The sequence below is a fragment of the Gopherus evgoodei genome, chromosome 20 (genome assembly GCF_007399415.2).
Source record: "Gopherus evgoodei ecotype Sinaloan lineage chromosome 20, rGopEvg1_v1.p, whole genome shotgun sequence".
NCBI classification, from domain to species: Eukaryota; Metazoa; Chordata; order Testudines; family Testudinidae; genus Gopherus; species Gopherus evgoodei.
The window spans coordinates 12,958,161-12,972,678 of NC_044341.1; the positions used below are offsets into that span (position 1 = coordinate 12,958,161).

At 53.4% G+C, this 14,518-nt stretch overlaps 1 protein-coding gene across 1 annotated transcript in view; it reads left to right on the top strand.

Annotated features, from left to right (window-relative positions):
- PTPRU (protein tyrosine phosphatase receptor type U) overlaps positions 1-14,518 on the top strand; it is a 278,752-nt gene that overhangs the window by 171,757 nt on the left and 92,477 nt on the right. The window contains 4 exon segments of the mRNA XM_030539047.1: positions 1,175-1,284; positions 3,218-3,419; positions 10,406-10,508; positions 13,880-14,153. Coding sequence (XP_030394907.1) covers positions 1,175-1,284; positions 3,218-3,419; positions 10,406-10,508; positions 13,880-14,153 — 689 coding nt within the window.

A 14,518-nucleotide genomic window follows, 5' to 3' on the forward strand; every position in this document is an offset into this window, starting at 1 on the left:
TAGCTACCGCCTCTCGGGGAGCTGGAGCACCTAGGCCCACAGGAGAAGTTCTCTCATTGGTGTAGGTGGCGTCTTCACTTAGCGTGACAGTGGCGCAGCCAAGTGTAGCCAGGCCCTTAGTGTTTGTTTCCGAACTGTCAGGTGCCCCTGAAGCCACGAAGGCCGCTGTGCTGCGTTAGCCTCGGTACTTGTGTGGCCTCTTCGTTGTGGTGTCTGAGCACCTCGCAGCCCATACAGTATTTAGCCTCGTTACCCCCCACCTGTGGGGTAGAGCGTTGCTGTTGTCTCCGTCGGGCACCTGGAGGACTGAAGCTCCGCAAGAGCGAGGCCCAGGTCCTCACTGATCTCAGTGGGAGTCAGGCTCCTGTGAGATCTAGGCCTCGGTGACTTGCCCAAGGTCACGGAGGAAGGCTGTGGCAGAGCAGGACTTGACCCCCCCCAGTGCCCATGTGCCAGGACAGCCCCAATGCACTGGGCTGTCCTGATCTGAGCACTGAACTGACTCTGTCTGTTCCAAATGCTCCAGGAAGAGTCCGGCCCCTGGCTGCTTTGTGCCTTCTCCCCCTGGGCTGGGGGGAGCTGGCGGAGGTTGCAGTGACGTCTATACCTATGGGCATCGGGGGCAAGCTGAACTGTCTCAGCAGCGGCTCCCATGTAGCCCCTGGTTTCCGGAGGCTGCTGCGCAAGCCCTGCCTGTGTCCTAGCTCAGGAATGCTACAGGCTGCATCCTCAGCCGGGGTGATTTGGTGCAGCTCTATTAAAGTCAATGGAGCTTTGCTACCTTCCACCAGCTGAGGATCTGGCCCTTTATATTCAAAACTCCCTGCGGCTATTTTCTTTTCAGCTGGGTGGAGGCCAAAAGGCCTGGGGATTGCAGGCAATCCTCAAAGAACCACCAATCAACCCTAAACCCTGGCCGGGCCAGGAGCTGCACCGACATGAGGTGTGTGAACCCGAATGCTGAATCTCCTGGGTTTGAGCTGTGCCCCCAGCATTGTCTAAAAGGAGGGTGGGGTTTTTTTGGGGGGGAGGGGGCATAATGATGCAGATGTTCTTGTTTGCTTTTAACTCTTCTTTGACCAGCAGCGCTTTCAATGTGGCCGAGCGCCTGGTGCAGACTTACGTCCCTCTGCAGAATTTCATCGTTGCTTTGTTCTTCTCTTTGTTTCACTAGTCCCCGGAGGCATTGCCTCGGAGTCACTCACCTTCACCCCCTTGGAGGACATGATCTTCCTGAAATGGGAAGAGCCACTGGAGGCCAACGGGCTGATCACCCAGTATGAGGTAGGTTCTACGGCATTGTTCAGCAGGAAGGGAGAAGCACCTGGGGCCGGGGTGATGGAGACATGGATAGGTTCCAAGAGAATCCTTTTAAATGTCTGTAATCCGGTTACCACAAATCTACAGTCCTGGAACTAAGACTTGTAAAGTTACCAGACTCTGGTACAAAGCCTAATAAAGAATAATAAAAATTACATCATTTAGCTCTCATAGAGCCAGGAACATCCCAAGTTCTTATCTTACCTCTGCCACTGATTCACTGTGTGGCCTTGGTTGAGTCACTTAGGTCCCAAAGTGGCCTGTAATTTTTGAGTGCCTCCATTTTGGACACCCAGGGCCTGACTTTCAGAGGGCCTGATCGCCTGCAGCTGCCGTTGGCTTCACCTGAAGTTGCATGTGCTTGGCACTTCTGAAAATCCGACCTAGCTCCTTTCTGCAGTTGAGCATCCAACCATAGACGTGCCCAACATGAGAGACCACCCTTGAAAATTTGCCGTTAGCCCTCCCTGTGTCTCCATGTCCCCAGGGAACAGTACCAGGTACTTCCCAAGCCAGCAATGAGGACTAATCCATTAAGTGATTGTACAGCGCTTTGAGAATGCAAAGCACCATTTAAGTTCTGGGTAGCGTTAATCCCCAGACTGCTGCATTTCGCTGGGCATCTGGCAACCGGTCTGGTCCACTCTCAGCATGTTAGGCAACACGAGCAGTTGGCAGAGTTTGTTCCTTTCTTAGCAAGGCACTGAGGTGAGACTTTCTTTGGGCGTCTTTCTGCTTGGTTCAGTGCAGAGAGAAAATATCACATTGCGGCCGGTGTGTTTCTCGAATGGGGATGCTTGCGGGAGGGCCCCTCTGTGTCTCCCAAATGCAGTCAGGCAAGACTTTCTCTTATCTCTTTGCTTTTCAGCCTTTGCGCTGGCCTCTCCTGCATCAACAAAATTATTAGAGCGCGGAACCAGACAAATGAAAAGCTGATGCATATCTACGTTCCCCTTGCTGTGGGTGCCTGAACCGTGCTGCATGGGGAATGATGGAGGCTCAGCTTTTCATTCGGGAGCTGCCGTTTTCTGTCAGGAAGATTAAGGGCTACTGCATCGTTATTGCTACCTTCGAGCCTTGATTTGGAGTGTGGGATCCAGCCTGCTTTTTATCCTCTTTACAATGGGGTCTCTATCTCTCTCTCTGTCCCTCTTTGAATGCCCCTGTAATCCCCTTGCAATGGCTTTTCATGCCGGAGCCCCTGCAAAGGGCAAGCCTGGTTTCTGAAGGGAACTCCTTAGAAGCCTGAGGGGGTGGCTGCTGGATGGGTCGTGATACAGTCGGTTAGTGCACTAGCCTGGGGGGTGTGGAGCGGAGGGTTCAAATCGGCCGTTAGGTCTGAAGTTAAAAATGAAGCTGTTGGGTGCTAGCTGACCTTGGCTCCCAGCAGGGTTTTCTCCCCAGGCTGTTTCTGCTCGAGAGTGGGCAGTTGCGGGGGGGCCCAGAGCTGGAATGTCAGGAGGCTGCAGAGGAGGGGTGTTGGTAGGGCTGTGTGTGGGTCTCAGGGTGGCATAGCAGAGGGTGCTGTCAGGTTTCTTGCACAGTCCTGGGTCTGTCTAGTGCTCCCAGCTGGTCACTTTCTCCGGTTCAAATTCAACACTAAACTTGTTTTAGAGATAGATTGGTGAGGCCTCTTTCTATATTTAAAAAACTCAAAGCAGCCCCGCACTGCTCCCATCTCTTCCCCATGTCTGTTCCATGCAGGGCCCTCAGCTCAAGGGACCAGATCTGCATGCCCCACCCAAACACCGTGCTGCACAACCATCTCATGCTGACCCCTTGCTCTCCCCCTCCCCTTGTGAATCCGCTCCCCCCATCAGCCCATTTATCTACCCCCTCTCCTCCCATTTGCGATGGCAGCCAGGCGGCTGTCTCACGATCTCTCATTTTCTCCTAGATCAGCTATCAGAGCATCGAGTCTTCGGACCCAGCCGTCAACGTGCCAGGCCCCCGCCGCACCGTCTCCAAGCTCCGCAACGAGACCTACCACGTCTTCTCCAACCTGCACCCGGGCACCACCTACCTGTTCTCCGTGCGGGCGCGCACTGGCAAGGGTTTCGGCCAGACTGCGCTGACCGAGATCACCACCAACATCTCCGGTAGGCTATCGAGAGGCTGGCTTCGGGCCGGGGAGAGGGTGGCAAGGTTGGAGAGGAGGGGAAAAGGGTTTGCTCTTTCTGTGTCTGTATCTATGCCGACCTGTGAGCCCAAACTCCCAACCCACTGTGGGCATGATAGAGCCTTGGCACAGGAGTAGGGGCGACAGCCCTGGTGACATGGCCAGACCCCAGGAAATCAGCCTCCCTGAGGTTCTCTTCGCAGTCTCAGCTGGATCTTTCTTTGCATCCTGTCCTCCCCCTTCTCCCCGGCCCTTTTTCCACTTCCCACAGTAACCACTGATTTGTTTTCCTTTTGTGGCAGTTGGCTTCCCTGCTGCTCCAGAGGCTCAGTGCCACAGGCAGCGATAAAGCCCCCCTAGACTTAAACAGTGCCGGGGCAGGGTCTGCCTAAGTTACTGCTAGTGCTAACTCCACGCTGCAAAGTGCCAGCCAGCAGGTGGCCACCAGGGCTTGGGAACTCGCAGCTGTGTGCACTGTTTAGCATGCGTGGTTTGGGAAACGTGCTGGGGAAAGACAGGACTCTGCTTCTCCCCAAGACAGGCGCAGCTTGGAGAGTGGCAGTGTCCGCTTCCTGCCAGCCTGAGCTCCAGGGACCAGCCACAGGGAGAAAAGGGAGTTCACGGCTATGCAGTCATCAGCCTCTTGGTTCGGACTGCCAAAAAGCTGGCCACTCAGTGCTGTGATTATCTCTCTGCTAAGAACTAGATAGAGCCCACAGCCTCACTCCACCGACGGCCTCATCTCACCCACTGCCTCACTCCCCCACGGCACGCAGTGGCTCTCGGCCAATGTCCAGTGCCCCTCTGGCTTGGATTTGAACTGGTGACTCCCTGCACAAAGAGAAATTCCTCCATCTCCTATTCTGAGTGCCCCGTCCTGCCTGTCCACAGCACCCTCAGTGAACCCTCTTCCCCCATGCCTCGTGCACCGGCAGCCCCTTCCCCACTGTGCTAATACCCGATCCTACAGGAATCTGCACAGCCCTTCCAGGAGGCAAGAGAGAGACGTCAGCAGCAAGGCTACTCAGTGACAGTCAGGATGGGCGTCAGCCCGAGCTGGAGACTGACCGTAAACAGTCAGGGTCTCTTCGCGCCCTCCTCCGCCACCTACCGCTGGGCTCACACTGTTAAATACGCCGTCCCTTGAAATGGATTCTCCATGCTCCGAAGATCCCCTGCCCCTTTCCCCGGCTACCCTGCAGTCAGAATTCAAATGGAAAACAGGCTGCCTTACACTTTACAGCCCTGCTGGGTAATTGAGTTGCACTGTGGTCCCCAAGCTGCCTTGTTTACATGACACTAGACCCGAGTTGGGGTGCTCGTGGAACACATTTCCTAGCTCACTGGAGCAGCCATGATGGGATCCATTAGCCAGAGGTGGGCTGCAGGAGGAGAAATGAGACACTGCCGCCGGCCCTGCAGCTCTCCCCAAATGGGCTCGGAGAACTGATATTATTTGCCAGAGTGAGAAGTGGTGTCTGAGGTGGAAGAGATAAGAGACGCCATCTGTGCTGGGGAGGACTGTGCATCTTGTTAGATGGTGCATGGTCTCCAGCTCTGCTGCTGCTCAGCATCCAAACAGCTTCCTGGCACCAAGACTTTTATAGCGGGGGTAAGTAGGGAGAGATTGGCACCGAAGTTCCTGCGATGAGCTGGAGAGGCGAGTGATAAATACCCGTGTCACATGCCTGGGACCACATCCCCTGCTAACCCACCCCACTGGGACTTCGGCCCCAATTCCACCTTCCTGAGCAGCTTCAAACAAAGGTGTCACGAGGTGAGCTGGCCCTTTAAGAGGCTGGGGTGTAGGGGCTCAGCTCACCCGGTGTAGGGGCTCAGCTCACCTTCCCAGGTGAAGGGAGTGCCAGAGTCATGTGGTAGAAGTGGGACTCAGAGCTAAGCCTGCTGGGATATAAAGGGCAGGCTGAGTGCAGAGTAGAGGGACTTGCCTTATCTCCCAGGCAGGGGGCTGGGGAATGAGATCCACAGGGAGTAGATAAGCTCCTGCAGGAGACCCCGGCTCAGTGGAAAGGACGGGATCTGTAGGTGCAGCTTATGTTAAACTGTCTTGTTTGGGAGAAATAAAATGTCAGTCCCTGAAGAAGAGAGGCTGAGATCCTGAGATTTCTTTGATACATTGGCTGGTGAACGGCCTGTAGGAAAATAAAATCACTGGCCTGAGAGAGGTTTCTTCCTCCACTTCTGCTCAGATGTGCAGTTCCACCCCCTTTGGTGTGCCTGCCGGAGGCCTGGGTCAGGCAGTGTTCAGTCCAACAAGAGCTTTTCTGGTCAGCTTTAAAGTGCTGTAGTTTTAGCCTTGTACTGCTGGCCAAGGGGAGTGAGGTCTCCCTTTGCCAAAAGCGCCTGGCACACGCTTCGAGAGCTGCAATAGGAGAGGTTAGAGTGGGGATGTTTTTATAGCTTGTCCAGGTTTTGGAGGCAAGCTTTGCAGGCATTTCCCTGTGCATTAGTTCTTGCCCTCTGAACTCCGCACAATTGCACTCCTGGGCTGGCATTTTCACAAGACTTTCGCTCCCGGAAGCTCCCATTGGGGCCAGATTGTCAGACCAGTTCAGCAGCTGGTCTGCACCCAACACTTGGGGCTCTTCTGAAACTCTGGCTGCTCGGTTAGCTACCTGAGTGCGAGACAAGCTCTTAAAAATCCCATCCCGACCGTGGGAGCTGAGCTGAAAGTTCCAGCCAGGGTGACTAAGGTTCTGGGCTTTACATGCTGAGGGGCAGAAGAAACGGGCCCAATAAGTTGTTCTAAGACTTTTCCCAAAGTTGTTGGGTTTTTTTTGGTAGTAGCATACACAGCACCTCCAGTGTCCCCCAGGTCTTGGGGTGGCAGGAAAGTTTTATCTCCACTTGTTTACAAAGATCTTATTTCCTTTGGGCGGCTCCAGCAATGTTAACAGCTCTGAATGGGATCAGATGTTTCCTAATGGGGGCACAGGAACTGCAAACCAGCATCACCTGGATCCCCTCCACTGCTAATGAATCAGGCTGCAGATAGTGAGAAGAGGACAGCGGGTCGGAGGACGGAGAGGTTCTGTGTCAGCCAGAGGATGTCACTGGGAGATGCAAAACCTACTTGGATGCATTTCTACTCGTAGCAGTGCGAGTTAATGATGAGCCTCTCTCTGAGCCTCTCTGGTGTTCCAGCAGTACAGGGCAGGGATGGATGGAGATGGTGCTGGTCTTGATGGCTGATGGCTCCTGCCAGTGGACCAAACCCGGTGTCCATACTGGTTCTATCGCATCCCTCAGCAGCCTTTGTTACCAGTGAATGTGGGGTAGTGACGCCCCTGAGAGTGGGTGGGCAGCCCCTCCATTGGGCTTACTCCTCCTTTCTCTGAACGGCCCCAGAGAATGATGCTGGGGAACTGCTGCTCCTCCACCCTGCAGGCTCTCGTATCCAGCATCCCTCGGGGATACGTCTTGCTACCCCTCTCGTTCTGTGTTCATGGAGAGCCTCTCGGGGTGCAGGCACTGGGAACCGCTTCGATCAAATAGCCTCTAGACCCCTCACCTCTGAGACGTCTGCCCGTTGGCTACCTGAGAAAAGCTCAGCATGGAGTTCCTGGGCCGAATTCCATCTCTGCCGAAGGTTGTGGTCCGGCTAAGTGCGCTGTTATCTGCCTCACCCCGAGGCATGACGGGAGTGGCACTGCCCATCCATGGAGCTGTCTTCTGGGCCGGCACTGGAGCCGGTTATGTCTATCCATGCTTAGCACTCGCATGGTTTCCCTTCCCTGGAGTATCAGCCGCTCAAGGCCCATGAGGATGGGTTTGTGCTACTGCTGGGGGGCTGAGTCACTAGGACTCTTACACAGCTACCCCATGGCCCAGGCAGTCGAATCCAGGGATTTTGTGTAACCAGGCACCTCCTGCAAGTATGTTAGAAGCTGCAGCAGCTCTGGACAACTCTGCTGAGGGAGGCTGGCGCCCCTGAGGAGAAACAAGCTTGTATCTTCTGGATGATCCCATCACGAAGCAATGACCGCACTTGCTGGCGGGCGATTACAGCAATGAAACAATTGGAGTTGGAAATGCACAACTGAGGGATTAATTGGGCTCCATTAACAAGCCATGCAGTACTTAGGGCTGTTTGCTAATGTCTGTGGGTAACTGTTAACAGCTCTGAATGGGGTGAGATGTTTCCTAATCGGGGCACAGGAATTGCAAACCAGCGTCACCTGGGTCCCCTCCACTGCTAATGAATCAGGGGCTGCAGATGTGAGAGGAGGACAGGGGGTCGGGGGACGGAGAGGTTCTTGGTGTCAGCCGGAGGATGTCACTGGGAGATGCCAAAACTACTTGGATGCATTTCTGCTCCTCGCAGCAATGCGAGTTAATGATGAGCGCTTCCCATCTGTGCAATGGCTTTCATCCCAAAGGAACCCAACATGCCTCGCACACTCTGGAATCGTGGCAAAGCCTCCCCCTTGTCTCTGAAGTGCTACCGCCTCTGGGCTGGAACGAGGCCACTGTGTCAATAGCACACAGCAGCATGGCAGTTGAGGACAGGAAGCAAAGAAGAATATGGTACTAGGGAGAAATAAGAGGTGTAGAATATAACTGGCTAAGCCAGAATTTTGCCAGGACACTCTGGTTAACACCCTAACTTGTGCAAAGCACTATAGGATTTTCATGAACACGAGCTCCTAGACCTTGTTTTTTCCTTGCCTCATGCAAAGGACAGCGCCTCCACAACACCGTGCTTCCGAGCACCACGCAGCAGGATCCGCTCAATACTAGATGAGTCAGAAAGCCCCCCCCTGCTGCATGGATCACCAGCCCACTTCCTGAGCAATCTGTTCGTCAGCTCCCATCCATGTCCTGACCAGGCCCCATCTTCCTCAACTGTTGTCATTCCTGCATTACACCTAATTTGCATTTACCAGCATCGCCAGCCAAAGGGGTCAGAAATCGTGAGTCAGGCCTCCAAAATCAAGCAATTGCTTTAAACATTGTGAGATTTTAACCGTTGATGATATTGGATTCTTTGTTGTCTTCTGGTTGCTGGGCCCGAGGGGGTCACGTTTTACAGCTTTTCTCCACAGCCAGGAGGGCTAGAAACTTTATTTTTTATTGAAAGCTGTGATTCTTTTATCACCCCCTGACTCCAAGAGATGGGGATTTAAGAAAGACACCAGATGCCATGGGACTCATGATAAAATCACCGGAGTTGGCAACACTGATTGAGACTTTAAAACCCATTATTCTTAATGTACTCCACTGCCACGAACATTATTATCCCTGTGACATCCCCCGTGACACACGCACAAGCTGGTCAGGTCACTGGGTGTCTGAGGGTATTGTCTATACTAAGTCCAGACCCCACTTCCATCCACACAAACATCAGTCTGACTCGAGTCTGCAAGCATGCAGGACTTGGCTCCTAGGAGCCTGCTGGGGGTGGGTCAGTCCTGCTGAGGCTCAGGTCCAAGCCCTGGCATTTTGCAGTGTGGACACAGTTCAAACCACAGACCCAAGTCAGAAGGGCTGTGTAGTGCAGCATGGCCACATTAGCACGGCTGTGAGACTTGGGTCCAGCAGTTGTAACCCCAGGTTTGCAAAGCAGTGTGGATGCTCAATCACAGGCTTGGAAACACCAAGTGCACAAAGCCAGATCCCACCGTCGTGGCTCAGTGTGCAGGGTAGACGCGCCCTAACGTGCAACTAGCCCCTCCACACAGTCAGAAAGCAGCAGGTTTGTCAGAGCCCTAGAGGTGAAGGGCTGAAGCTGATCACAATCAGCGTGATGCTCTGGGCGTGCTGGGATCTCAGGTGCTGGTTTGGCCCAGTAAAGAGGTGGGGGGTTCTGAACCTCCCCGCCGTCCTGAGGGGTTAGTTCCTGAGGTTCCAGACTCACCTCTGTTACAGTGGAAGGAACCCATAGGTATTGGACATATCTCCAGCATTGGCCTTTGCTCTAAGCCAATCAGCAGGCAGCTGGGCTATAGTGCATTGCAAGTGCCCAAACCACATCAGCCCAGGCTATAACTGGCACTCAGACAGCCCCTTTTATCTACAGCATAATGAATTTCACCTCACAGCTCCCTGTAGAGGCAAGCCATTTTACAGACAGAGAAACTGAGGCACCATGCTTTTAAATGACTGGCCCACAGTCCAACAATGAATCGGTGACAGAGTTCGGAACAGAACCCAGGAGTCCTGACTCCGAGTGCTGTCCTCCAAGCACGAGCATAATACTGCTTCATTTAGTTGCTGTGGGCTCAGGAAGAACCCTCGGAGACTTCAGCTAGGGGGACTGCAGGGCTGGACCCTGAACCCTTTGGCGAGACACACATCAAGTCAGAGCAATAGAATCCTAGCTCAAGATCAGGAGATCCGGTTTGAAACAAACTTCTTGGCTTTGCTTGGACCTCTGTGGATCAGGGCAGGAGCCAGTTTCTCCCAGAAAGACATTACTGTGTAATTAACATCATTCACTTGCAAAAGTTACAAACCTCAGACTGAAGTTGGGTTGCTACAGTTCTGATATTCTGTTTCTGCGATTAGTACTGGGAGGGAATCAGCATCATGAGGAGAGGAGGGGATGGGAGTCAGGGCTCCTGGAGGCTATTCCTGGCTTGGTCACTGACTCCTTGTGCTTGTGGTCTGATCTCAGCAGCCATGAGCTGCTCTGTGCCTCAGTTTCCCCATTTGTAGACTAATGATCCTCTGCACAGGAGGGCGGTAAACTCAGCCAGTAAAGTGCTTTGAAATCCTCAGATGAAAAGTGCTACAAGTGTGCAAAAATACCATTCATAATATCCAATGGGAAACCGAGCGCTGGTACTGCTTAGCCGACAAACACCTAATACCAGACTGGCCTTTCCGGTAGCCTCTCCCTGGGATGGCCCTGGAACTAACAGAGCTTGTGCTGGCCCCCTTGGGATGGTACCTCACTACATGCATGTTCAAAAATAGTCACCGCTGCTTCTGCTTCCATTACAGCTCCCAGCTTCGACTACGGGGACATGCCGTCGCCTCTGAGTGAGTCGGAGAGCACCATCACGGTGCTGCTGAGGCCGGCGCAGGGAAGAGGGGCCCCCATCAGGTAGGGATCCACCCAGACAACTCTTAGACTCTTGTATGCAAGGAAGTGCATTCCCTGTGTGTGAGCTGTGTGTGCGCCCTAGGTCCCGACCCCGAGAGAAGGCACTGCATCCACACGAGCTAGCACAGAGCAATCTCCTTTCTCCTCTTTCTAGCTTCTTTTCTCTTTCTTTTATATTAAGACCCTATAAAGTCCTGTGGCGACTGATAGCCTTTTCTCTTGCTTCGGGATTCATGGACCATTAAAGAGCACTTTGCCACCTAGCCATATTAGCACGAGGCGCGCATGAGTCTGCAAATTCCTGGCAATCTGCTCAGCACCTGGCTGCCTATAAACAGGTGTCACCTTGACAAGGAGGGCAGATTAAGAGAAGTGTGCTGTCCCGTGACCACCTGGTTCGGGCTGAGAGGCAGCTGCGGGAGCTCTGTTGTTTATTGTTCTCGGCTCATCCCTCCACCCAGTGCAGACCCCTTGCTTTGGAAACCGCTGGCTCTAAGGCTTTGCAGTTGCAGGGGGTGAGCCTCCAAAGGTTTGGCTTACGGGCGCCCCCTTAGGTTTGGAGCCTTCTCATGGGTAACTCTGATCCCTCAGCTGCATTGCTCTGAAAACGGAGCTTTAAGTCTCACCAGATGCCACGACTGCTGCTCCTGGCCAGTTTAGCTGGGAGAGGAGCTCTGCCCCGCTGTCGGGTGCTCGGTTTGAGTTCCGGATGGAGTCCAGGGATCGGTCCTGTTCCGTCTGAAGCTGTCTGCCCAAGGGCATTTGCCATCCATCATAGCCCAGCTGGGCGAGATAGCACAACCCGTATTCACACTGGAACCATGCAAACCATCTTGCTGATGTCAGTGGGGCTACTTGAGCGAGTAAGTGCTCCCCAAATACAGGCTGCATACACTAGCCTTCAGTGGCCAATATAAACTGGGCTTAGGGGTGCCTGTGCCCCCCGTGACCAGTGCAGGGAAGGGAGCAGAGAGCGATATGCTGCCTGGCAAATCCCTTCGCTTATTTCCCAGAGGCATTGGTACTGCTGATGTCTGGGTCAGCGCCTCTGGCCTGTGTTCTGCAGAAGGTGAGACGAGATGATCACAATGGGTCCTTCTGGCCTTGGAATCCAGAAACCTATAAGATCCCCCAGTGAGCAGAATGTCATAGAATCCTAGAATCTCAGGGCTGGAAGGAACCTCAGGAGGTACCTAGTCCAACCCCCTGTTCAAAGCAGGACCAATCCCCAACTAAATCATCCCAGCCAGGGCTTTGTCAATATCGACCTTAAAAACCTCTAAGGAAGGAGATTCTACCACCTCCCTAGGGAACCCAATTCCTGTGTTTCGCCACCCTCCTAGTGAAATAGTGTTTCCTAATATCCAACCTAATCCTCCCCCACTGCAACTTGAGACCATTGCTCCTTGTTCTGTCATCTGGTACCACTGAGGACAGTCTAGATCCATCCTCTTTGGAACCCCCTTTCAGCTGGTTGAAAGCAGCTGTCAAATCCCCCTTCATTCTTCTCTTCTGCAGACTAAATAATCCCAGTCCCCTCAGCCTCTCCTCGTAAGTCATATGCTCCAGCCCCCTAATCATTTTTGTTGCCCTCCGCTGCACTCTTTCCAATTTTTCCACATGCTCCTCGTAGTGTGGGGCCCTAAACTGGACCCAGTACTCCAGATGAGGCCTCGCCAGTGCCAAATCGAGGGGAATGATCCCCCTCCCTCGATCTGCCTGCAGTGCTGTCAGAGTCATGAGCCATCCAGAATCAGCTCCAAAGACTCTGCCAATATATTCCGAGCCAACAAACTCCTTTCCCACCGCCTCATATCTTCCTGCTCTGTGCCATCAGTGCTGAATTCCTCCAAGGGAAACCAGTAACCCAGGCCCCACCTGCCCATCAAACCCCACGGCCTTGCTCTGGCAGCAGGATGTGATCATTAAAACCTACAACCTGTGGCAGATTAGCCACTTGGCCAATGGGGCCTGTGCCCAGGGGCCTCTGACAATGGCGGGGGAGAGCAGAAAAATGGGTGCCTCTGCGCCCCAGCCCGCTCCGCCCGCCCGGTATGCCTGTTGGGGAGTGGGATTGGAGTACAGGGGCTTCCCCCGCTCCCTGGCAGGAATGCTGTGGGGGGAGGGTTAGGGGATACTACAGGTGGAAGGGGTGGTGAGGGGCACCCCCTTGCTCTGGCCCAGGGCCTCTCAAATTCCTAATCTTCCTCTGCCTACCCAACAACACACACTCAGGAGGGAAAAGATTGGATCTCATTAAAGAGGTGGTTTTAATAGATCTGGGAGCTGTACGTGTCTGAGTGCAAGAGATCTGCCCGCGAAGACTGCAGTCACTCAACAACTCTTCTTGATATGCTGCTGTTAGTGACCTGAGCTGGGTAATACAGGGATATAGAATGTAATAAACATCAGCTGAGATGGCACCTTTAATTATATCCAGAGAGCATTCCTTCCTGTAGGGGAGGGAGCCTGATTTAAAGGCACTTAGCAGGCTTGGAGGTTGTTCTGCACACAAGAGGTTTTCTCAAGTTGGACAGATTCCTTCCCTGGATTTTTCACGTGGGAATGTGGCTTTTTTAGGACAGTGGTGCAAGCAGGTGCCTTTTCCAAGCTGTTCTGAAACATGATCCTCACAGTAGGTAGACTCCAAACTCACCCTCTTCCTGGGATTTATGATCTTGGTTTTATTAACAAAGAAATGAGTAAGATAACAGAAAGATCAACATAATCCTGTTCTTAGAGCTCCTCCCTCAAGACTGATCAGCCCACACCCTAGATCCTCTCTCCTCAGCGCCTACCTTACATCCAGATGAAGTGGCAAGTCTCCTGCCTCAGTGAGTCAGCAGAACCCATTTAACCCTTTGCCAGTAGGATCAGCAACCACTAATAGAGTAGTGGGGAGTTTCAGGCAAATGTCACCAGCCAGTTACAGGGGAGTAGGGCAGGGTCCTCAGGCTTAGCTTTGCCAGGAGGCTCAATGCCAACATGCCAGGTGCCCTGTGGCCACAATTAATTTGCATAAATGAATGTTCATTTTAAATACATCCAATAAAGTCTTTTCTTTCTTATGGATACAAAAATAATTGGTGTTTGTGCTTCTGCCTTCTCTGCTCAGTGCATAGAAAAACACATGCTGCAGCTAACCAGCTTGATCCCCAGTCTGGAGTTATGGGCTGAGCCTGTCCCCGGGGTGCATTGTAGCCACAAGCTGCGTTTCTCCTACCACCCGGGCTGATGCCAGGGGCTGTGAGTGTGGTCCTTGGGCTGCCATGAGACAGGAGAGAGGCAGTTCTTCATTTTAAAGCCAAACTCCTTCTAGGCTCACGTCCTTTCTTGTCTCTGCCTTCCCCCTCCCTGCCTCACGTGTCCAGCACCTACCAAGTCATCGTGGAGGAAGACCGGCCCAAGAAGACGAAGCGGGAGCTGGGGGGCCAGGACTGCTTCCCAGTGCCGCTGACCTTTGACGACGCTGTGTCCCGGGGCTCCGTGCACTACTTTGGAGCCGAGCTGCCTCCCAACAGCCTCCCTGAAGCCAAACCCTTCACCGTCGGGGACAACCAGACGTACAGTGGGTACTGGAACCCCCCGCTGGAGCCCAAGAAGGCTTATCTCATCTACTTCCAGGCCATGAGCAACCTGAGAGGGGTGAGTAGCTGCCTGCCTGCCTCCCAGGCTGGGATTGGTGCCAGGGTGTTCCTGAGTGGGAACTGCCAAGGATGCTGACTCCTCTGCTCGGGTGATGGGGGCAGGACCCAGAGCATGTGGCTCGCAGGGGGATGCATGGGGAATGGGAGACATCCCACACCAGATTTTCAAAGGGCGTCAGCAGCTACATCTTCAGCCTTTGTGCCCCGTTACCTCCTCATTGCAAGGGAGACGTTTTAGTTGGTTGCACCAATTTGAAGTTGTTTTACTGTATGTATGGGGAGAGTTGCAAAGTCCAAATAAATGTGTTGCACTCCCAGTGGAGGTCATCGTGCTCCTAGGTTTTGTGCTCACCATCCTTTGGG